At 42.3% G+C, this 24,149-nt stretch overlaps 2 protein-coding genes across 2 annotated transcripts in view; one reads left to right on the plus strand and one right to left on the minus strand.

Annotated features, from left to right (window-relative positions):
• The window catches only part of CDAN1 (codanin 1), a 32,181-nt gene extending 30,558 nt beyond the window's left edge, over positions 1 to 1,623 (plus strand). Inside the window, exons 27-28 of the mRNA XM_084270447.1 lie at positions 200 to 307; positions 545 to 1,623. Coding sequence (XP_084126573.1) covers positions 200 to 307; positions 545 to 670 — 234 coding nt within the window. The 3' untranslated portion in view covers positions 671 to 1,623. The remainder of the gene's footprint in view (positions 1 to 199; positions 308 to 544) is intronic.
• A 2,606-nt stretch (positions 1,624 to 4,229) lies between these two features.
• STARD9 (StAR related lipid transfer domain containing 9) overlaps positions 4,230 to 24,149 on the minus strand; it is a gene marked incomplete at its 5' end in the record, with an annotated part of 97,171 nt that continues 77,251 nt past the window's right edge. The window contains 11 exons of the mRNA XM_084270444.1: positions 4,230 to 4,337; positions 5,432 to 5,590; positions 6,005 to 6,084; positions 6,439 to 6,644; positions 6,739 to 6,803; positions 7,437 to 7,573; positions 8,147 to 8,252; positions 8,826 to 8,972; positions 10,603 to 10,786; positions 11,461 to 11,658; positions 12,740 to 23,923. Of these exons, the coding sequence (XP_084126570.1) occupies positions 4,236 to 4,337; positions 5,432 to 5,590; positions 6,005 to 6,084; positions 6,439 to 6,644; positions 6,739 to 6,803; positions 7,437 to 7,573; positions 8,147 to 8,252; positions 8,826 to 8,972; positions 10,603 to 10,786; positions 11,461 to 11,658; positions 12,740 to 23,923 (12,568 nt within the window). The 3' untranslated portion in view covers positions 4,230 to 4,235. The remainder of the gene's footprint in view (positions 4,338 to 5,431; positions 5,591 to 6,004; positions 6,085 to 6,438; positions 6,645 to 6,738; positions 6,804 to 7,436; positions 7,574 to 8,146; positions 8,253 to 8,825; positions 8,973 to 10,602; positions 10,787 to 11,460; positions 11,659 to 12,739; positions 23,924 to 24,149) is intronic.

A 24,149-nucleotide genomic window follows, 5' to 3' on the forward strand; every position in this document is an offset into this window, starting at 1 on the left:
TAAAGGCATTCTGTTCACTGCTTTTGCACATCACTCTTTGGTGTCACTCATTGCCACATCCACATAACATGCTTTCTTGTTTTGCCTCTCTTTGCCACATTCTTACCCAAGATGAGAAAAATTGAATTGTATAGAGATAAAGAAACAAATACAGAATTATTTTTTCTAAGTTGTCAATATTTTTTGTTCTTTTCTGCAGTGGGATTTGTTGCTTTTTTTGCTTCATGGTCTTGTAGAACACCAACTAATGAAAAGTAGTGAAATAGAGAGTTGCTTGCGTAGCCTTGAAGAGCTCCCTTGGCCCTCAGTAAGTAATTAGATGTGTGTGAACAATAGGTGTGAAATAAAAAGTAAAGCTGCCTAAACAGCAAATCATGTAGTTTGGTTTCATGTGGATGAAGCCCATAACCTTCCCTGGCTATAGCTCCTGCTTAATGCAGTGGGAGGACTGGCTTCTACCAGGTGTCTTACTGTTATTGATGTTTGGCTGTAATTGGTACTTGCACTGGTTAGTGAGGTGCTCTGATTTGTGCCTGTGTTGCAGGATTTCTTAAAAGAGCTGGAAATGCTGTCCAGGGTGTTCATGGCAGAACATTGTATAGAAGAGCCCAGAACTAACCCCTGTGAGCTGACAAGACAATCCCCAGGCACCATGACTGCGCAGAGCTAGCGGAGGTGGCCTCTTGGGAGCAGAAATGGCTGATGAAGATGCAGGTGGGAACGTGTTTCCGGATGCGCTGGAAGCCCTTCACTGCAGGACAGAGGTCCCTGTGCCAAACCTGCGCTGGCCTGGCTCTTCCTGGGGGCTTTTGTGGCAGATTGACATCAGCAAATGGATCTCCAAGTCAGAAGTCCTCTAAGCACCTTGATCGTGGCTCAGAGCAGCCCTTTCCTTTTCAGACTGGGAGAGGCTTTGTTTTGTATTTGAGCAGCAAGAGGCTGTGACCAAACCCAGGATTCAATTCAAGGGGACGAGTTGGGTTCCTGGTGGCTGCCTCCTCTCTTACCCTGGTTTCTCCTGCTGTCTCTTAACAAACTGGACTGTCAGGGGCGGGAAGGGGGAACCTGGATGACATGAGAGATGAGCCTATATTTATTTTTCATTGTAAGCTCAATTTCAAAGTTTTGATTTTAATTTTTTTTTAAGACTCATTTTAAAAGTGAGACCATATTAAATCTGTACACCAGAACATGGGTGGCATTGTTCTTAAAGGGTGTAGGTGCTTAATGTGTTTTTCTATCTCACGTTGGAAACAGCATAGCAGTAGAAATGAGGGATTTTCATAGAAGTCAGGGAGAAAATACAGTTTATAGTTTTTACTGAAGACACGTGTTAGATTATTTAAAAACACTTTTGTAGTGTGTGAATGTAAAGGGCATCTGGCTGCTAGTCACTGTTTTTTATAATGCTTCTTGCCTTGAGTTTGGGTTGTCTCAGAGAGGAAGTGCTGCAGCGGGAATACTACAGCCTGGAAGAAGGGACAGAGAAGTAGCGAAAAAGCACTGTGACTGCTTCAGGCAGTGACTGGGGGCTTGGCTCTTGTGCCACAAATTCACATTCCAGGCCCATTCCTCTGCAGGTAAGGACACCCACACCTTTACCCCTGCTAGCATTTCTCTTCTCCAGCCCACGGAGGAACCTCTGCGCTGCAGCAGAATAACACAGGTCACATTTTCTTGTGTAGAAAATACCATTTATTGTGGATATGAAAATAGCAATCTTGATTAAGAGCAGAGATGCAGCAGCAGGTGATACAATACACTTGGTTTGCTCATCTACTGCTCAGCAGTAACTTGCAGGAAGTTGGTTTTTTGTCCATTGTAGATTAACAAATTAACTATCTGCTGGGTTTTTATTTCTTCCTTCCAAGCAACCCAAAGCCATACGTTAACGGGTACCGTCCAATGTTATATTTGCCAAAGAAAACATTCATATAAATAGGCTCTTTAGTATCAATTGAAGGTTGTATTAAAAAAAAAGTTACATTAATTCAATACTGATAAAAATAAAACTTAGCTTTGATAGCATATAAAACCGCTTCAAAACAAGCAGATAGAAATAACTTAATTTGTAAACATAGAAAAAAATCTTATGTGTATATAAAAATAAACATCTGATGCACTGTACAATAAGACATCATCCTTCACAGGCACTGGCAACGTTGATCAACAGGAGTCCCCCTAGATGTTTTTCCTACAAAAACTGCTTTAGCACTAGTGCCATGTCCAAAATAAAAGGGAAAAAAAGCAAAGCACTGAGCAAATCTTTTGTAAATTGTGTGAAGAGCCCCTGCCACCGCCTCTGGAAATCCACGGAAGCAGCACAGGGCACACAGCCAATACACTGGCTCTTTCTGCCTGGTTTTTCTAGGGCTTTTATATACTGCCTCATTCCCTCTTCTGTTTTTGGGGGTCTACCTAAAGGGGGAGGACTGTGTGACAGGTTGCAAATCTGGAAATCTCTTATTTTCACTCAGTTGCAGAAAACTCAGTGAGGGGCTGCCCCTCTTCCCCCAGGGGGTACGGGAGATGTGGGACACATTTAAAAGGCTGCACCTCACCCAAAGGGAACAGTAATATATTGGTGTTAAGATGGTAACCACGATCATCTAAAGGTAAAACAAAGTAAAAGATTCTGTTATCCTACCTGGTATAGTCTGGGAGAGGGGGTGTGCAGGGGGGAAGCCTTGGGCTGGTACATCTCAAAACTGCTATTTTCTTAAATATCAATTTAAAATAGCTATTATCAAACTTACTGTATTAATAACAGGGAGTAACATAGAAGCTGAGAGCCAGAATTACACCTGCACAAAGACAGAGCAAATGTAGATCTTGGCTCTTGAACTGAGAGTTGGGCGGTGCAGCTAACTTCACCGGACGCTGGGGAAACGTGTCTCTCCTGAAGGTAACTGTGTTCAGGTAGCAGACACTGACTCTGCTGAGGTGGGTGCTTGAATACATATTTCACACTTGACAAATTTAAAGTGCGACAGCTTCTTGAATAATGTGGCCGTCTTTGAGCTGAAGAAAACATACCATAGCAGCTTTTATTGCTTAGGCAAGAAACCTAAAGTGATCCTTGACTGTTGTGCGGAAGAACTAAATGAAGGTGTTAGACAGCTGAGTTGGTTGTGGTTTTGATTCATTTTATGAACCTGTGACCAAACTAGGGAGCATGTTGAATAAACGGATAAAGCCTGACAGCAGGAGCAAGTTCAACAGAAATACCATGAGGTAATGGAATGGGAAGAGCCTGGGTTGGCTGCAGTGAGAGAGCCGCTCATGTCATGAACAAAGTGCCCTAAGACCGTGACCAGGCGAGATTTGCAACTCAATGCATTTGGGTAAAAGTGCATTGGGAAAGAGCTGGAACTACTCTTATTTGCAGGGTTTAAATTCTAGAAACAAGCTGATTACTCAGTACTACTCCTTATTAATGACAAAATGTTGCTCTATAACTGTCAGTTTGGTTTCTTTATTTCAAAGCACCTAATTCTCTGCAGTGCAGTAAAACTGTGTCCTGAGGTGTGGTTGGTTTCCACTGATGCTGCATAGTGTAGTGGTAATCTGAAATACTTTATGCTGGCTGCATCTAGCAACGCATTACGTGAAAGAGATCTATCCAGGGTGGAGGATGACGAGTGGATATTGTGCTGGTTTAACATCCCTTATTAAAGGGGGAAGTACAGCCAGCTAGCTAAACTACATCATTTATCTACAATGTTGGGAGTTCTGCTTGTGTCGCTTGTCTCACCATTAGAAAGTGACTTTGCAGCTCTACACAGGAGCTTGTAAAAGGCCTAAAGCCATACCTGCTCTGTTTCCAGATTGCCGTGCATCTCGGTGCCTCTGGTGACCTTTTCTCTTAAGAAAGTTTAGGCGGCGGTGAAGGAAGGCTGAAGCTCCTTGGAAACAGAAATGAACATAATACACTTCTGCATATAAGATGCTGGCTCCTGTAAAGCAAAGCCTCTTCCTCTGTTCTTCATAGGGACAGCACACCTTCCTGCTGTTCCATGGAGGTTTTCCACAGCTGTCTCCAGGAGGACAGGTTCCTTGTGAAACTTGCTGGGTTTCTTCTGAGCAACGTCGGCTAAAAGAAAGGCAATGAGGCTGCTCAAGTGAGGCCTGACAGCGACCACCTTACAAGCCAGCATTTTACATGACCCCTGCAGATGCTTGTGTCTCTTTGTGAACTTTCAGCAACTGTTCAGTGTCCGGTCTTGTCCCAAACACTAACCAGCTAGGAAGTGCGCTAGTCGAGCAATCACCAGAGGCTGCCGCTTGGCCATGGAACTCAGGAGCCTTGCGGGGATGGCCGGGGCACCAAGATCCACCTGCAGGAGTGGGAAGAAAGGCCATTTTTGTACAAAACACTTCTCCAGCCTGGAATAGCACCGGTGGCACAAGTGTATGTCAAGCACAAAAGCAGTTTGCAGCCAAACACCAATGCTACCACATGGTTTGTATCTTTGCCTTCCCCGCATTCCATAGCCTTCCAAAGCTTTGCATATTTGATGTTAAGGTCAGCACTGCTTTTGACTTAGAGCTTAGATTAGATACTACTCATCTGAGACAGATACAGTGTTCCTGAAGATGTACATGGACACACTAAATGCCTACATGCATTATACATCCAATTTAAAGTACCCAGAAAATTTCCAAATTCATATGCATTACACATGTGCATTGGAAAACACATATACTAATTACAATAATTCAACTCTTAGATTTTAAAAATTACCTCTTAAACCCCGTGATTTATATTGGTTAAGTTCAAAGGATTAATTCCATTTATCTCTCTTGAGATGAGCACTCAAGCATGAATAGAACATCATAAGGTATAATTTATTTTAAAGTACTTGGTACCCTGTCTCAGAGCGAGCCTGTGTTTCATATGAGTCTAATAAATGGCCAGGAGCATTTCCTTATTCTTAACTGGAATCCTAATCTTACCTTCTCTCCTGCATCTATTAAGTGTGAAGAATTAATGACTTCAGTTGCAGAAAGTATTTCCATGCAGTTTGAGAAGAGCATAACCAGAGAACTTCTTCTCTCTACACCAAGAAGATGCAGACCACTCTCCAGTCTCTGATGCCAGCTGTAGCATTCCTGGCTTGCCATGTAACGCACCCTAACAATGAAATTGCTCATAAACCTTTACAGGAGAGTCTTGCTGTCCAGGAGAGCAGCTGTAGCTGCTGTAAGAACTTGGGCGTGTGTACTTAAGCACAATGCTACCACGATTCCCTCTGCATTGCTGTACATTGTGCTATATATGACAGTGTGAAGGGGAGGTGACAGTTACAGTCACTTCATAAACTTTATGGAGGGTGGCAGGAGGATTCTGGTTTGTGTCACATACCAGCTCTAAGGTGTTTTGCTATATAATGCTGTTCTGCATCACCTCTGGACATAAGCAAAATCTTACCTGTGCCATGTAAATAACTCTGGTGATGTCTCTTCCGTTCACGACGTCGGGCTCCAGTATCCAAGCGCTTGGCAGAATCTCCCCTCTCACCACTTCTTTACTGGGCTGAGGCATGGTTGCATCATAGACAGACTGAGCAGCCAAGACAGACAAGTTCTCCTGCATGGGACAAAGCGCAAAGGTGGCAATATGAAAAAAAATTAGGCACTTAGTAATGTTTTCTTTGTTTGCCCTGAGACATATTTCTCATAATACTTATAAGAGCTCTTTTAATATTAAATACCATGAAAAATATTATTTCTTAAATATTTTTTCTGGCTGGAATCCTGCATGTTTGTCACCAGAATCTACTGTGTAATGTTTCTGTTACTGTCTAACGAGACCTGGCTGATGATTGTCATTCATAGGAGCGTTTTATACATAATGCTTGTCTCACACCAGCCAGGCTTTTCTAATTGTCCTGCTCCTGTATCTGAAAGTACGAGCATGGACTTTACTTCCTTCTCTCCTTGGTCCTTGCAGCACGAGTTTAGAACACCTGCCCCTCTCTGCTTCTCAGAATGGTCACTTTACCTCTTTGGCTTCAACGGTAATGCAGCAGAAATCCCGGGGCTGCTTTAAGTAACACAGGGAGGTATCAGTCACTAAATACACTGTGAAAAACCCAGAAAGAAAAGAAAAAAAGGGAAGTTAGGCTTGGACAACTTGAACTTCCAATGCAGAGCAGTAGTTAAGATGTGTAACTAAGAGGCTTCTTCAAGCCCCTTCAGATGTAGTTTGCCTTTCAAACCCCACTCTCTTGAGCCGTGCTTATGCACTGAGATCTATTTACTATTATCCTGACTTTGCAAAAGTCTTCAAAACTGAACTTCCCATCTTAAATAATGAAACTCTCTTTGATCATGAAGAAATGAAATAAGATGCCTCTAATTTTCTTCCTGGCTGACAGCCTGAGCTGAGAGAGTACCTAACGGCAGTGGTAGCCAGGTGTCTGCGTTGATACTCACCCAGCTGAATATGGCTGGTCACCTTCTTGTGTACACGGGCTGTATTGATAGTTCTGTCATACAGGGGCCTCTTCCCAGGATCCCTCACCAGCCCCCACACGCAGGGCAGAGGTCTTTCTATCACCCCTGCTCCCAGAAACCCATGCCTTGTCGCCGAAGGGAAGACTTTGTAGTAAACCAGCACCTCCTTTTCTGTACACTGATACCTGTCAAAGACAAATGACAAGTATTTGCACCCAGGGAGGAGGGGAGTCAAGTACCCGAAGAGAGGCCTGTTACAACAGCCTCCCATGAACTTACTTCCAACCAGCAGCTGCTTGGCACGTGTAGAAGTTCCTCAAGTTATGTGAGCATGCTGCCATTACCTTAGAAGACAAAGGGAGAGGTAAGAGGAAGTTGTGTAAAGCAGAAAGTGTGTTCAGCTTTTACATGCTGCTACACATCTGCTACTCAAACTACTCCAGCTGGCTTTACCACAAGCAATAGTGATCTTAAAAGTATCCACAGACAGACTGACTAGGTCGATCACATTCTCTGCTGAAGGAAGAACATATATATCCATCTATAGGTGCAGATATAAAAAAGCCTATACAGCAGCCTAAGCTATCATGAGAAGTAGGAGATAGTGGGAGCACATGTCTCCAAATGACATTGAAGTGATTCTACCTGCTCTGAAGTATGAAGTCAGTACACTTTGAACTACACGCTCCCTCTTGTCATACACAGACAGGTAAAACCTGTGCTGCAGGAGCTCTTGGATGCTACAAGAGTCCAGCAGTTTCACCAGCTTCACTCAAACGTGTCAGCTAACTTGCAGCAGTTTCTTTCAAACCCACTGCTGCAGCCTGGCCATTTTAAATCGCTCAGTGTGTGTCTGTACCTGACAAATAAGAAACTACTGACAAGAACAAGGTTTATCCCCACCTTTTTCTTTCTTTTTTTTTGCCTGAACTCCCAGTAGAAGGTACAGGAGTAAGTGAAAACTCAGCTTTACTTACCTCGGTGGTAGCATTAGCCAAGATATGTTTGGATAAATCTTGGTATCCTTTTGTTGAAGAGGAGTTGACAGAAATAGTTAATCCATGTGTGAACCTACAGCTGATGCTACCAGAAGGTGGCGGAATTCTGCTGGCATCTGCAGGGAATAGGGAAATAAAAGGAAGCACATCACTATTACTCAGCTGTAGGGACTGACACCCTCTCTGGGCACCCAATCCACCGGACAGACCTTAAAGGACTGATGCCATCCCTTGTTCTGACAGTCAGTGTACTGGTAATCACACTGCAGTTGCATCTTGCAGTCGTCAGTTTTAATGGCTATTACTAAGTCCAAGCTATTAACCTCAAGAGGAAAAGGCAACAGTGGTCTTGAGTGAGGACAAAACCCCAAGAACTTGCATGTACAATCCCACACCTGCAGCTTTAGCCCCCCCCTTCTCCTCAATTCCTTGGTTCAAAGCATTATCCTCACATCCTCTCAGAACACTACTCAGGCTTTACCACAGCAAAAGATCACCTTTGGAGCAGTTTACTTTTAAGGAATCCTAAGCAAGCTCTGGCTACCAGCTGACAGCATTTTTCCTAAGTCGTTAATGGTAGGGACAGCCTCAAAATACTCAGAAGCAAATTAGATATCAATTTGCATAAATGACGAATCTCATTAGGCTTTTGGATGCAACTCAAATGTAAGCAGCCATGTTTTACTTACCAAATGTTGAATCCTTTTGTAGTTGCTCCAACACATGAAGCTGACTATTTCTAACAGCTGAACGACCTCGTGTGTCTCTTGAAGGCAAAGCAGTCCCAGGAGAGACCTGATTTAAGAAAGAGCAGAAGCAGGGGCTTTTGGTGTGAGCTAGAAAAAATAAATGATGTTACACAGAAAAGTGGACTGTTTGTAGCAAACCTGACTTAAAGGTTGGAAGCTTCTCTTTCTCCTCGGGTAACTAACTCCTTTGCCTTTCCCTTGGTTATGAGATGATACCTTGAATAGGGAAATTTGGCAAGCCAAGTGTGAGGAGACACCACAGGTGCATACTCCAAATAGTAGCCTCAGAGAAGGTCAGTGCAGGGAGGCACATGGAGAATATCAGATTCTGGTTTACCACAAGAAAAATGTTCCTAAAAAATGTTCACAGACAGTGGCATTACTGGTAACAGGAACACAGTCTGGTGGTTTATGAGTTTAAAAAAGAAAAAAACCTACTCAAAAAAATAAAAGCATCGCTCTCCTTTGCAATTACATGGTGATTCTCCCTCCACCTCATGTCACCCATCTGTCTACTAGTGACACAAACTTGTCCTGCTTGATGGCTGTGACAGACCATCTCAAAAAAGGTTTCTATGCTGTCTCTCTGTTCTTGTCTCCCAGGCCAGTTGTTTCTCACCTGTCCCTCCTGGTTGCTGAGGTTACTTGCAGTATACGTAGCAGTATTACTGCTGTTGTAACCAGATGTTGGGCCAGAGGAGAGGCTGAGGCTGGAGTCTGTACATAAAGTGCTTGTACTTGCAAGATTCTTCAGCCTTGCTTCTTCCTGTAACAGGCACCACACAATTACAAACAAAAACACTGCACAAAACTTACCTTGTGCAAGAGCAAGTCACATCAACGGTAACAGCACTAAAAGGTGAAAGAGGAATAATCTAAAAATAAACCAATTTCTTTCAAGGAGTGTTGACATGAGAAGAGCTGTTGCCATACAGAGTGTGCCAAACAAGCAGGCTCGTTTGAAAGACTGATGATATAAGCCATAGGGTGAATCGCCTCTGACCACAAAACCCACCAGGCTGGGAAATGCAGCTTCTGCTGTTGTTACTCTTATGTACTAGAGTCCAGGCCATCACAGCAAAGCTGGGACGTCCTTTGAGGGAAAAGAAGTTTAAAAGCAGACCAGTCCCACTTGTTCTTTGCTCAGTTCTCCAGTAGCCTGATTGAACTTGCTAGTCAAATGTAGTTGGTAGAGTGAAGATTTTACTTTAACCAACCCAACTACTCCATGGCAGCCCAGAAGATGAAATAAAAATACCAATGACTTTAGATTATTTACACTCATAAGGACAGTTCTAAATTTGGGTTTCCAATTTAGGTTTCACAAGAAAAATGTGGTAAAATCCAGTCATCCAGTGGAGAAGGTTCCTTAGTGGGTTCACTACATTTTGTACCACATACAGATGTAAGAGGTCTGCAGCTATGATTGAAACCACATCATCAGGCAGCGACAAAGGTTACTGCAGAAAAGTATAGTCAGAAACTGGGCAGATCAGACATGAAGTATTGTCCTTGCATCTGGCAGAAAAGTTCACACATTGGACTGCATAACATGGGTATAAAAGCACAGTAAAAAAAGAATACATGCACAGACAGAGGACTACAGAAACAGGAACAGAAAAAAGAATAAAGGCCTTTGTGTTCAAGTACATACTGAAATAAACTCTATTTACCTCAGTAAAACTCTTGTACAGACCCGGCAGATGCCCCACAGCATGGCTGGGTAAACTCAATCCAATGGGGAAACATTAGGAGTTTCTTGTACATAAAATGTGGCTTCAGGGAGATGTAGCTCACAAGCATGTAGGGATTTTTTAAAGCACAAATTTGCTTTTAATTCTTTTTTCTATGCTGGTGTGGATCAAACAGGAGAATTTTGTAGCCATGGAAAAGTTTTGTTTTTTTAAAAAAAAAAGAAGCATTGATATGAAAAGAGTCCAGAGGAGGCTATGAAGATGATGAAGGGCCTGGAGCATCTCCCCTATGAGGAAAGGCTGAGTGAGCTGGGGCTGTTCAGCCTTGAGAAAAGAAGACTAAAGGGGGAATCTTATTAATGTTTATAATGCAGGGGGAAATGGCCAGCCCCTTTTCAGTGGTCTGTGGGGACAAGACAAGGGCCAATGGCTGCAAGTTGGAGCATAGGAGTTCCACACCAACATGGGGAAGAACTTTTACCCAGTGAGGGTGAGGGAGTCCTGGGACAGGCTGCCCAGGGGGTGTGGAGTCTCCTTCTCTGGAGAGATTCCAGACCCATCTGGATGCCTCCCTGTACAATATGAGCTGGGGAGCTGCTTTGGCAGGTGGGTTGGACCCGATGATCTCTGGAGGTCCCTTCCAACCCCTATGATTGGGTGATTCTGTGAATAATGTGTAAGAGTTTCCTCTCTGATGCTCACCTTCTGCAACTGAGAGAATATTTGCTCCCGTATCCGCTTTTTCTCTTGCTCAGCTCTCTCCCGAAGTTTGTCCCTGGCTCGTGCAATTTCAGTTTTGGTTTCCTCTCGTGCCCTCTGGTAGTCTTGGAGCAACAGTTCAATGTCTGAAGGATGCTGAACGCTTCTTCTTTTTGGTTCTTGGACTCTGTAAGTGGGGGAAAATGCACATAATTCCTTGAAATCAGGTCACCTCACAAACTACCATGAGAAAATAATCTTTCAACATGGAACAGAAAAATTTGCCAGAAAACCAGTGAAACATCACCACATTAACATCCCAGTAGTTCCTCTCTGCTCCCTAAAGCCTGTGTGGACATGAACCTTGGAAAATTAATCAGATTGCAAGTCCAGGTTTACCTCTGAGATGAAGTGATTCTAAGTCAGCTCACCCTATGATCCAAGGCTACTGCTTTGTCATATCACCACAGAATAATTGTGTTGGGAAAACTGCTGTCTCCTCACTTGCCACAAAGGAAGCAGAAGTGATTTAGGGGATATGGTGGGGGAATGCGAAATTCTAAATGGTGAAGGGTTGCATAACTTTTGTGATACTCCAATGAAATACTTGTCTGTCCCCATATATCATACACATAAAATGAATTAGGCCCCCATTGTGGACTGCAATAAACTAGATAAGAGGATTCTAATGAATGTTTTCTAAAACAAGGCACACATTTTTTCTCAAAGCGCATTCTTACCCCAAAGTTTAACACTTCTGCATTAAGAATTCTGCTGCCTGTGAAGCCTCAGATGTCAGTAAGAACCATTACTGTGCACGCAGTACACAACAGGCCAAAAGACAGTTTTCCACTGCTCTACCTGGTATTTTCCACCACATCTCTTCTCAGCTGTTGCAGGTATTCTCGGCGTCTGCTGGGAAGATCTAGATCCCTCTGGCTTGCATCCAGTGTCTGCAACAGGCTCAAATGCTTTTGAGGACTCAGACTTCGGCTTCTTTGGTACCTTTGCAGTCTTTTTTCTCTTTCCTTTCTTAAAGTTTCAATAGTTCTCATGTGTCTGTCAGGGAAACACGATCAGAGCAAAAGAATACACCCACCCTGCAGTTAAGTTTTCTGATTTTTTAAAAAACAAATATTAGGGACCTTAGTAATGTAAAATTTATAGGAATATAATACTACAGACTCCCCTTGCAGATGGCCCTTTGGCCACGTGCTGACAGATGATAACAGAAATTCTGAGACGCCGCTGTGTAAGAAATGCATAATAGGGTCTTGGTTACCGCTTATAATGGCTGAGAAGCAAACAGGATGGAGACTGACATAGCTGCCCCTAAATAATTTAGTTACAACAGCTTCCTAAACCAAGTTCTACAATCCCACTGCAAGAATCTAGGACCTTGATTTCATCATAATTTATTTTGTATATTTGTGGGTTTTTAAAATTTGCTTTTGCTGATTAACACATCAGCATTCATTCCCACAAGCATGAATGAGATGTTCCCATAAATAGGATTTATCAATTATTTTTATGTTGCAATAAATCAATGAAATGTATTCCTATGATCACTCCAATAGCTGCTAGAAATTTTAAGAGCGACATGACAACAGATTGGATTTACACTGAATCTTTTACTTTTTGCCTCAAATGCAGCCTTGTGAAAAGAAGACTGAGAGGGGATCTGATTGATGTTTATAAATATCTGAAGTGTGGGACACAGGAGGAAATGGCCAGCCCCTTTTCATTATCTGTGGGGACAGGACAAAGGGCAATGGCTGCAAGTTGGAGCACACGAAGTTCCGCACCAACATGTGGAAGTACTTTTCCCCAGTGAGGGTGAGGGAGCCCTGGGACAGGCTGCCCAGGGGGGTGTGGAGTCTCCTTCTCTGGAGAGATTCAAGACCCATCTGGACCCTGACCTGTGTGACCTGCCCTAGGGAGCTGCTTTTGGACTCGATCTCTTCCAACCCCTACGATTCTGTGATTCTTAACTGTATTTAAAATAAACTTAATACTATTTCTCTTCAGATATATTTGACTCAGCACGACTAAATGATTAAGTGCTCATTATTAATTGTTATTTATGCTATACAAAGCATATCCAAAATACTTAATACTTTAAGTCCTTTAAGCAACTTACCTTTCATAAAGCTGCTGCTTCACTGGAATCGCCACCGGCTCATCTGCAGTTCCGCTCTGAAGGACCCTCAGCAGGGCGTCTGTTTCCCCGATGCCATAATTGAGCTTTGCTTCGGTCAGTTCCACAGTGAGGGGATGCTGATGCAGATCCAGTTGAATGCCAGACATAATCTGAGCGCGCTCCCGCTGAAGTCTCTCAATCTCTCTGCTCCTGTTGTCATGAAGCTGTGATTTCCCTTCCATTTCTGTCAGTTGTGCACTTCTAGGTTTCTTTTCTGCCTGGCTTCGGAAGTCAGTCACCCTGCCACTCAAGCTGAGTAAGGAAGGAGGAGAGCTGCCCTTAACACCACACCAGTTGCTGAATTTATTGTGTACAGGTAAGTCACGGAGACTGTAGCTCCGAGGCCTGTAGGGCTTTGCAAAAGCAGTATTCTTGCTGAGAGGAATTTCGGTGTCACACTCACTTTCAGTCACAGGATCTGAGTTGTCGTCTTGGAAGGAAGTTTGCAGATCACTCACATCTGAGGGCAGGGGAGGGCTGTTGTTTTCATTCTTCCAGAAGAAATCATGAAACTGTAGAGAAGATGCTTCTACCAGAGGTTCTGAGGGCATGCCAGCATTTGTCTTACTTGAACAAGTGGTGCTAATTTTTTGATTAAAAAGTAAGCCAGCACTTAGAGGTGAGTAGCTATGAATCAAAGCAGTATCAGAACTACCAACATATTTTTCATGCCCGATTTCAGTGGAAGAACCTTTTCCTCCCCTTGTGACATACACACAATGAAGTGAACTTGCCAGTGGACCGCGGTCTCCAATATCACCTGTTAAAATTTCCCTGTGGCCCGACACCTCCAACATACTACTAGAGTGATACAGCCGCTTTGCACAAATGGTAGTGTGGGTGTCAACCATGAGTCTATGCTGTTGTTCCAAGTCTTTTGAACCACCCTGTCCTAAAAGCTCTTTGGCTGCTTTCTTATCTGAGAAACTTCCAGATTTCCTTCTTATGCCCTTATGTTCTCTAGAAGCACTCGATTCACTGTCCGTTTCCGTCTGTGAAAAGTTGTCCACGTGAGGTTGCATGCTGGACCACGGGCCTGCCCTCTGCTTTCTCTGGTTGTGAAGGGGGCTTGAAGCATTGCTGGAATATCCAAGGCGTTCCTTAGTAGGGCAGCCAAACTTGCTGAAAGCAGCCTGGCTACTGGGACTAGCACTAAGAGTAAGAATAGGTGAAGAGGCCCTATCAACTAGCAGGGTGTTTTTGTAACAAAATTTTCTTTCTGCTGGAACTTCCAGTTCATTGGCACTTCTGTTATCCTGAGAATAAGATGCTGGAGACTGAGAGGTGCTATTAGTAGGACTGCTAACTACAGTGCATGAAGAACCATCTTGCCCTGAACTTAGGGAAGATGATGTGACAGATGAAACACTGGTACAAGCAAAAGCAACATTCTGCTGGGCATTCAAGGATGGTTTTTGAAAATCTGAGATGGGAGTGGAGATTCTGCGTAAAAGAGGCAGACGCATAAAGGAGTCTTCCAAAATGCTGTCAAGACTGTCATGGAAGTCAGGATTGCCCAGATTCCTCATTCCTGTTTGTTCTTGTGTCCTTTCTCCAAGGAAGAGTGTTTCCTTTTTCTTTTGGGGAATCTTTACTGCTGCATCTACATCTGTTCCTTTCCAGTCAACATTTACTGCCTGAGCTGCCCTCGATTCATTTTCCATTTTTGCCTCCTCTTGTTTTTCTCCACATTTGCCTTGAAGTTCTTCCAAAATCTCAGTCTGAGTGGCTACATCTGCTGTAGTCTGAGTACAGCTATCTGATCTATCAGCCTTTACAACCTCTTCAATTCCTCTTTGGTTGATTTTGGCATTGTGTTCATTATCTATAATACTTTGTTGGGAGAGGTTTCCCAACAGCTCAGAAGTGTTCTGAAGAAGCTGTGACAGATGCATGGACAGATTCTGCATGCTTGTCCATGAAGACGGTTGACAAAATACATCTCTGTTTGTTTCCTGCTTTCTTGCAGAAACATCTGTATAGCTCCTCTGATGTCTTCTCTGCCTTTTACACCTTCCAGTAGCTGCTGTTTGTGTTCCCTGCTCACATGTAATCCCTGGTATTTTTTTGGAAGACCTTTCAGACTCAGAAGGATATAATAGTACAATTTCATCGACCTGCACTGAAGAGTTGCCAGGTTGCACAGAAGGATTCTCATGTTCAGCAGTGTGATTTTCCAGATTAGTTTCCACTGTTTCCCCGGATAGGTCGCTATGCTGCTTGGTACCATCACTTGAGTATGCAGACTGAAAGTCTTGTCTGACATTGTCCCATCCTTGAAGACCTTCAATGCTGCTTAAAGTGCTTGATAAAACTTTTGCTGTAGCATATGAACTGAGATGAGAATGAAAAGGAGAATTGTGGGAATTCAATCCATTGTCTACACTAGAACATCTCATAACTTTGCGATTTTCCAGGTTTAAAGGGATTTGATTGCAAGAGACATCACTTGCACTTCCAAAAACATACTGTTTCCAACCTATCTTGCACGATCCATCTTGTTGCCATGGATGAATATATGGGTTGATATCACTTGAGCTAAAGTGCATTACATCTTTATTGTCTTGCAAAAGTAAATCTGAATCTGGCTGGTATCCAGCTTCTTCAGCTTTCCCTTCACTACACTGAGCTACAGAACTGCTCTTTGAATGGACATTTGCTTCTGCACTCACAGAACTGTGAGCTGCGTGCAGTGCAGATGATGGAGATTGAGTAGTACAGTCCTTTAAAGACTGGCTGCTTTGGGTTCTTGCTTCAAAATTTTCAAAGTTTTTGGGATCACAGTTTGCAAGCTTCTTAGTTTGTGCCATTCTTTGCTGAAATCTTGGTTTAAATTTAACCTGTAGAAAGTTCTTCGATTCCTGCTTTGAGAAACTTTCTATTCCACGAAGATCATCTTCAGTTGGGGATGGAGGCTCTACACTCATATTTAAATCTTGCAGCGATTTAGATGCAGAATATAACAAAGGATCTGCCTTAGATGAAGCTTCCCAAGTACATTCTGTGTCAGAGAAGACAGCAATAGCTGGGGCTGATAGCCTGTGACTTTGCAAATAAGGTCTCTGTTCACTTTGTTTACAGCTGTTCATATTCCGTGTAGTAGAATATGATCTTTTGCTCCTGAATTCCATCAATTTGGATTCTTGAGGAGACAAATCATAGCTTTCTGGTAAAAACTTTATGGAGGTACTTTCATTATTCCTTACAGAAAACTTTTGTCTTTCTGATTTCAGAGTCTTATTCCTCATTATAGCATCTCCTGTTGTTGAACAGTTGTCTGCATCAGCATGGGTATCAAGGCTTGAACCTGTACTATTTCTGCCTAGTAAAATCTCTTTTCTATCATCTGTATTCATTCTATCTGGCACCCACTCAACCTGGTCACCTGTAGGCGCACACTGACAATTATCTTGCAGACGTGCAGGGTTTTCTTCAAGACCCAAGGCAGTGTGATACAGTTGCCCAGAATCAGTGCTTCTGCTGTATGTGGGATAAATTGGACTATATGAAATGCAGGTGCCTTCAGCATCTACATCAACATCTCCTGGATACAGGTTTTCCAACACTGTAATATCTGAGCCTATTAATTCACCTGCAGAACCTGAGAATACATCCATCTGCTTGTCAACAGGTTCTCTACTTATTGTTTTTCTCTGCTCTCTCCTTACCATGGAATGTCCAGCCTCAGTATCTGAATGCAGGTCTTCCTCATTTCTGTTCAGTATTTTTCTCATTTGTAGATCTTTAACAAGAATTGCCTTTCCAGTATCCCAAAAAGGTAACGATGGTAATAAAAAAGAATTATCATTTAGGACTCTCTCCATACGTTCTGTGCAAGCTTCTTGTGGTGGAAATTTACCCCACTGGTGTTGATCAAATTTTATATCATTGTCAAATTTTTGATGCTTATTTGGATATACAGGTTCTCCACCCACAGCAGAATCTTCATATGATGTCGAGTCCATGTCTGATACTGGACAATGCCTATTTTCTTTCGCAAGTGAAAGTAAAATACTTCCCGAAGCATGTATCGGCTCATCGAACACCACAGCCTTGTCAGACTGAGTATCTTGTATTTGCAAAGCAGCAAATGGAAAATGTTTCAATATGTTTGTATGTGAAATATCATAAGTGCCTGTTTCACCGTGGCCCGTATCTGCAGTTGAAGATTCTGAAAATGGTGTTAAGGATGGGTGAGCGACGCTTGCAAATGCTTGGGGAAAATCTTCTTTGGCAGAGCACACATCTGCACAGCTGAAGGGCACTTGCTCAGCCAAAACAGCACCCTGAAATGAGTCCTCTAGCTGACCAAGTATTAGAGGTTTGGAGTCATCAGGTAAACCAGAAGCATGAAAAGCACTGAAGTTCTTTGAGCTCTGAAATGGTGTATCAGTTGGAGTATCTTCTGCAAAGTAGGATGGAAGAGACTTTAATTCTTTACTGCCAGCCTGTCCGTGGCTCTGAAAGGTAAGTGAGCCCAACTCTGGTACAGTCACATTAGAACTGTTGCTGTAGTGTTCTGGGTACTCATGAGTTGTATTTTCTTTTACGTCATTGCAATTCTGGAAAGAACCTTGAATTATTTTCACCTTTTGATCTGTTCCTGTAACTTTTTCAGGCAGTTTATTATTCTGTGCATGTACGGCCTCTGCAACTGCAGAGTTACTTTTACTTTCACCTCCTTTTTGAGAAACATCAGAAGAAGTTACAGGTGCACTTAAATCAGCTGATTCACTTTCAAAGTACTTTGTTTCTTCAGAGACAACTGCATTGCTTTTACCTTTGTCTCCATTGCTGGCAAGCACAACATCTGCAGGCATTGCTGGACAATTTAGAAGCTCAAGAGAACATTCAGAAGTGCCCAGGTTTCTATAATAATTTAGAAACTCATTACAATAATGTGGATATTCCCATGGTGACTTGCTCAGGCCTTCTGAAAGGGCTGAAGTGTTCTCAGAAACAGCGCTGCCTGTTTGGTCTGCACAGCACTCCTCAGAAGTCTCATGGCCCTGATTTTCTCGGGGCTCATGCTGATACCCAGCCCTACTAGGAAACTCTGCATTTTCATTTTTACTGTTTGATGTAGTATATCTAGTGCTGAAAATTTTCTCCTTCTCATCAAGCTGTGATAAACTCCCAGAGCGAAATACTTTCTGAGCTGTATCAATGTTGTGAAACATTTCTTGTGAAGAGATTTCTAGTAAAGAATGTATTTTTTCCATTCCTGTACCTTCCATCACCTCTCTCTCTGAAGAAGCAAGCAGGTTTGATTTCTCCAAGAGCAGTGAATCAGGCACAGTTGTACCCTTTTCCTCTTGAGCTGTATCTTCCATGGAATTAAGGTAGCCTTTTGATAGTTTATTAACCATTAAATTCACACCGTGTTCTTCATGAGCTTTGTTAACATCAGGAATCATATCTTCAGAAGAATCTGATTTTTCCAAGGAAGGTGAGTTTACGTTGGCCGCTTGCTGAAGTACTACAGTTTCAGACTCAGGACTGCCAGTGCTGTAGGGAGTGGAAGAGCTGTTCTCATTCACAGGTTGCCCCGCTATGGCATAATCAGGTGCACTGTTACACACAAAGGTTTCTTCATCCTGCCCGTCCTGTGTGGTCCTGGTTTGCAGAAAAGCTACATTCTTACTTTGCATCTTTCCAGAAAGATACTTATCTTCTCCCATTTTGTTGTCAGTTGCACCAACAGAGACCATGCTCTCCATTAATGTTTCATAGTAAGGCAGAACAGCTCCGGTTCCAGGATTGCTGTTAGAGGGTTTTGTATGTCCTTTCAATGCAGTGGGAACATCTTGAACAAGGTGTGAATCGTCACTCATGCCAAGATATAAAAGGTGATTTACAGGCTGCCATGAGGAGTCTTTTTGTGAACCTTCTTGGGTTTTTTCAGTAGACTTTAGTGTTGCTGCTGGATTTTGCTGTTTGCTGGTATCTTCATTATTTTTAGAAAAGCTGGTAGACACCCACTGGTTTTCTCTTAAGATTTCATTTAATTTTCTGTCATCGTGTGTCACTTGGAAGCGGTCTTTGTTTTCAGGGAACAGCTCATTCAGGTTTTGTAAAATGATCAATTCTACCTCCTCTGTGCTTTCTATAAACATCTCCTTTTCTTTGTCTGGTTTGGCCATTTCCACTAGATTCGCCAAGTGCACTTTCTCCTTCTCAACTCCAAAGCCTGCTGGACCCAACTCACATGTATCAGGCCTTTTTCTAACAGTACTTGCAGTCAAGCTTTCTGGAGTGCCATGCTGAGGACACTGCATAGAGCAGCTCATGTACGTATGGCTGTCCTCTTTCATGTGCAGACTTTTCAATTCTTGGTCAATTATATACTGGCCAATAGCGGTACTATCATCAGCTGAATATTCGTATGCATCAGTATCTTCCATGACTGCATTTCTTGTGTCTGTAACAGAGTACACCAAGCCACCATCTTCACTCATTTCAGTAGCATCGGGGTATATCGAATCATCTTCTAGCAATATATTCTGCTCTAGTCCTGAAGCTGTCAGGTATCTTTCAGGGATCTTAAACGGACTTAAAGTTTCCTCTTTGTCACCTCCATCACAATACATCTGATGTAGAGCTGGAGACTCTTCAGGAAATAAAACATCTTCGTCTCTGTGTATGACTTCTTGCCTTGTCAGTCCCTCAGCATTGGTCATGCTAATTTGTTCTTCACTCCCAGTGACTTCACATTCATTAACCTCATCTTGCTGGGCCAAACAGCTCAGTACACAATGTTCAGTTAAAGTGCTAGAATTCACCTGTTGTTTGTTTTCAGATTCTGCTGAAATGTTCCCCTGCCTCCTTGTGAGTACTGTTGCAGCTACATCCTCTGTGTTAAACACAGTTTCTATTGTTCTGTTCATCTGTAAAAGCCCCTCACAAGTATCAAGGAAGCCCACAGTATTCTGAATAATATCTGTTGTGTGGGAACACACAGCTGAAGGAGTGGTATGTGGAGCAACCAAAAGCTCCAATGAATAAATTCCTATTTCTATTTTCTCACTTTTTTCTTTTTGGCAAAAGCTGCTTGTTTCAAGTTGGCTGCCAGAATGCCTGAGGACTTTTGATTCCTGAGGGTGTTCTACTCCAGTGCTGGCTACCTGCAGTTCATCTTTCTCCACCTCTTCATGTGTCAGGCGCAGATTTGTATAAAACTCATCCTGAACTCCACAAGCTTCAGCATCAGTGAGTTTCTTCAGATTCTGAGACAGACGAATGCCTTTAAAATCCTCTTCACTCCTGCCTTCGGTTCCACTTTGGACTTTGACTACTTGGTAGTCAAGTAAACTTTCGTTCTCTCTGGGTTCAAATTCCAATGCATGGTTTTCCAAATTGATTGCACTATTGATTAATTTTGTTGTTTCTTCATCACTGTTTGCTTTTGTATCCTGATCAGGAACCATAGTTTCTTCTGGATCGGTTTCTGGGTTTCTTAAAAACTTTGATTCTTCATTTATATATGGACTGTCCTCTTGAGAAAGACTAGCTGATCTATTTGTGCTGTATTCAGTTCTTTCTAACTCTGAGTTTACACCATCTTCATCAAGCAAGATATCCTCTGTGCAATCACTTTCAAAAAAGGCTTCTTTCTCTTCTCTTGATTCAAGTAAAGCTATATCCTCTGCTTCTTTTTCCAAGAGAATGGTTGCATCAGCTTCCACAGAAGCATCAGTCATCTTATGTGTACAGTTTCTCTGCCCTGTTGAAGAGCATGTTGTGCAAAGGCAGCCAGAACATACATCAGTGGCACTGACTTCCACGGTAAGATTAGATGTGGCATCACAATCTCCTTGCACTATTGTGACATGCTCCAATAGTTTATCATAATTTTCAGTCTCAGATGCACTTTGAAAAAGATTAGCTTTTGTTGAAGCTTTGTAAAATACACTTGAATTGGATTCTGGGAGAAAACCAGTAGTACTCTCAGAATTAGCAGCAGGGAAGGACTCTTTGTCTTTCCCATTTACATTCACCATGAGATAACTTAATTCATTTACCACTAAGTTTTCATATTTGGATGAAAATGCTTTCTGAACTACAGACTGAGAATTCAAGACATTGTGTTCTTTGCTTTCACTGCTTTCTTCCCTTACATTATCAGTGCATAACGTAGAATTTTCTGAAATTTGTTGGGATAAGCAACTCGCCTGACTGTCTGGTAGAGCACATTCATGGGGATAATTTTCTGAAGCAGGTTTGCTTTTGAATTCATAATGATTAAGTGAAGACAAGTCTTCATCCTTTGGTTCACATTCCTCATTGTCTCTGAATGAAGGCACCTCTGCCAAGCTATCTGTGCTTGTTTCCATACAAATAATCTCTTTCTGGGACATCTCTATTGGTGTCGCAGATTGGTTGTAACTTGCACTGTGAGCAACAACTAAAGGGTTACATTGATACGTTGTCTTCTGGGAGGAGAAATCTGTCTCTGTTGTCACTTCTTCTGCAGATGTGTGTTCATAATCTGTTTCTTGCATTGTTTCCAAATTACTCTCCCCGGATGTGAGGAGACCTGCTGTAACAGCTGACTCTGCTCCCCGGCCAGCTGATGTCTGAAGCTTGTAACTGTTTACTAGGGAGCAGTTCTTATTTAAGTCACTGAGAAAGAAACCTTCATCGCCACATGTTGGTGTTTCCCTTCTTGGAAAAAGCTGCCTGTGGTTTCCAAATTGGATTTGTTTTACTGCACATGTCTCTGTTGAGGTCATATTATGAGCGAGTCCTGGAGAACATTCAGCACCAGATGCACTGACAGATGCACTTCCACTGCCTGAATCTCTCATACTTGATTTTGCCATCAAGTTACTGTACTCAGCATCGAGGTCATCTTCTTCAAAACTTCTGAAGAAATCATCTTCTAAATCTGTATCTACACAGCCATTTCTCTGCTTCAAAATGTGCATAGGCAACACAGAAATAAAAGGTGTTTTTTTCTGACTGTGATCTTTAGGTAGCTCTGGATAAGCTGAGGGGAGAGGATCCTCCTCTTTCCTAGGTACAAGTGACAAGCAGTCTGCAGTGGAGGTGTCTTCCAAACAGCTGAATGTTTGTGTGCTTTCAGTGGCAGACCTAGAAGTAGATAATTCATTCAGTTGTTCTTGTTCAGGATGATTTGACCTTGAATGTTTATAATAAACATGCTTTGCTGAAATAGGAACAAAAGAGGAACTTGGTCCTACTGAGCTAACAAACGAGGACATTTCATCTTGAGATCCCAAAGAAGAATTTTCATTAGAGTCTGTCCATCCCTTAAGAATCTTATTTAATGATCCACTTTCAGAAACTCTGCTTGAAGTTGTTGTTTCAGGTAAAGGTACTTCTGATGTGTCAGAGGAGAAAACTGTGTTCATGTCATTTATACGACGTGATAAATGAGTAATGCTGTGTATCTGCTTAGAGCCAGAAACAAAAGAAACTTCAGCAGCTGACTGCTTTAGATCATCTTTCTTCAGCCAAAGGTCTGGTTTGGCCAAAGAGCACAGATGAGCTTCCTGAATTTCCAAATTTTCATGGGAAGAAGGTGCTATTATTCTGGGGTTGCTGATACCAACCTTTGAGTCACGGGAAGACCAAGTATCAGTAATAAGCAAAGGATTTCCACTTGTGTGATACAGTCTTCTATTAAGACACCTTCCTTGTTCTGCAAGAGAGACTTTTGTCCCCTTTAGCAGCTGCTTGTAAGCATTACTGGAAGCAGGCTGTGGTTTAGTGTCCAAATAAAAGGAACTACTCAGCTTCAGATCATAAGTTGTCTCTTCTGTATCTCTGTCACAGGTCTTGGAATCATGGTCTTCCTCAGTCTGTACAGGTGGTGATCTCGGAATTTGTAACTTCCAAAAAACTTCTGCAGGCACTTCATCAGATGAATCAGATTTGGATTCTTCTACCAGATCTTCTGCTGGCATCTCTTCTCCATCAGCTAAGCTGTCCAGAGAAAAGCTTCTTTCAGGTTTTCCCAGCCTCCTACAAGATGTCACCAAAGATGAAATGTGGTGATCAGTTCTGCTTGTGTAAAGCTTACCTGGCTCACGGTGAGCCTTTGATTTGTGTAATCGGCTTTTATTTTGCTTTTTGGCTTTATTTTCCTTTTCTACCAGAGAGTCTTGTGACATTTGACTGTCATCACTCTCAGAATCTTCTGGGTTGGCAAGACATTTATTTCTGTCCAAATCTTCTTGTTTCAGTTTCTCTGTGAAAGCTTTTGCATAAGCACAGGAGAGAGAATCTACAGAATAGGAACTGTCAGTATCGGAAATCTCATTTTCGTCATCCTCTTGCCAGTTCCCCAGCACATCTGTGGCTGTTATGGACACACCAGCACTAAGCATCTCAGCACTGTGCCACCTTTTTTCAATATAAGAGAGCGGTGCCTGTGTGTTCATCTTAGTGAGATTTCCTACTGATGTTGCCACCATCAGAGATTCTTGCTGTTCCACTGATGGTTTCTCATGACTTGACAAGGCTGCATTTGGAGCTCTCTTCCAGTTCTTGGCTGTTTGGTTGAGATGTGCTGGTGGTAGGTTTCCACACACAGTTTTCTTAATTTCTTTAGAAAAGTTTTCTGGAGAAGACCTGTGGCCTTTCCTCTTGACATCCATTCTAGTCTTTTTATTGGATACCTGAGCTTGATTTTGTTCTAGATTGCTACTTGCAGGCTGACTTAAATCTCCTAGCACCTTTGCTTTTGTCATTCTTGTTCCTGTAATAAAGGTTTCAGGCTCACCTTTCTCCTTAAAAAGATCAGGAGAGGAGTCTTTAGAGGTCTGGTCGTGAGATACAGCTTGACCTTGGTTGTCATACAACATTTCAATTTTTTGATTGTTTTTATTCATATAAGCCATGAAAGCTGAATCATTAGAGCCGCCTTCTGCTCCTTTTTTATTTCCAAAAGATGATGTCTTTTGTTTTTCAGTTAGCTGCCTCTGGACTGAAAAGGAGATCCCTTTTTCATCATTAAGGACATCGCCCCCAGAAACATCTTTACTTCTTCTGTAAAGATACTCTACTGATGACAACCTCCCTGTTGTACTGCCTTCACAGCATTGATCAATATTTGATGAGGTAGATAACTTTGAGATAGTCTCTCTCTTCCACAAACAGCTGTGGAAATAAAGAAGAAATAAAGCCCAGTCCTTGGTTGAATAATGTACTTAGCAATGCTTCAACATCAATAATCTCTTGTAGTTAAGAGTAACAATACATGAAGCAACAAGTTTGCCATTCAAAAGTAAATTCTAGAAGAGAATAAAATTTTAAAAATATTTGTCTGGCTTAGTCTCCTAGTTATCCTGAAATACGTTCTGCATCACAAAGGAATATATTAACA

The sequence above is a fragment of the Gallinula chloropus genome (genome assembly GCF_964237585.1).
Source record: "Gallinula chloropus genome assembly, chromosome: 14".
NCBI classification, from domain to species: Eukaryota; Metazoa; Chordata; class Aves; order Gruiformes; family Rallidae; genus Gallinula; species Gallinula chloropus.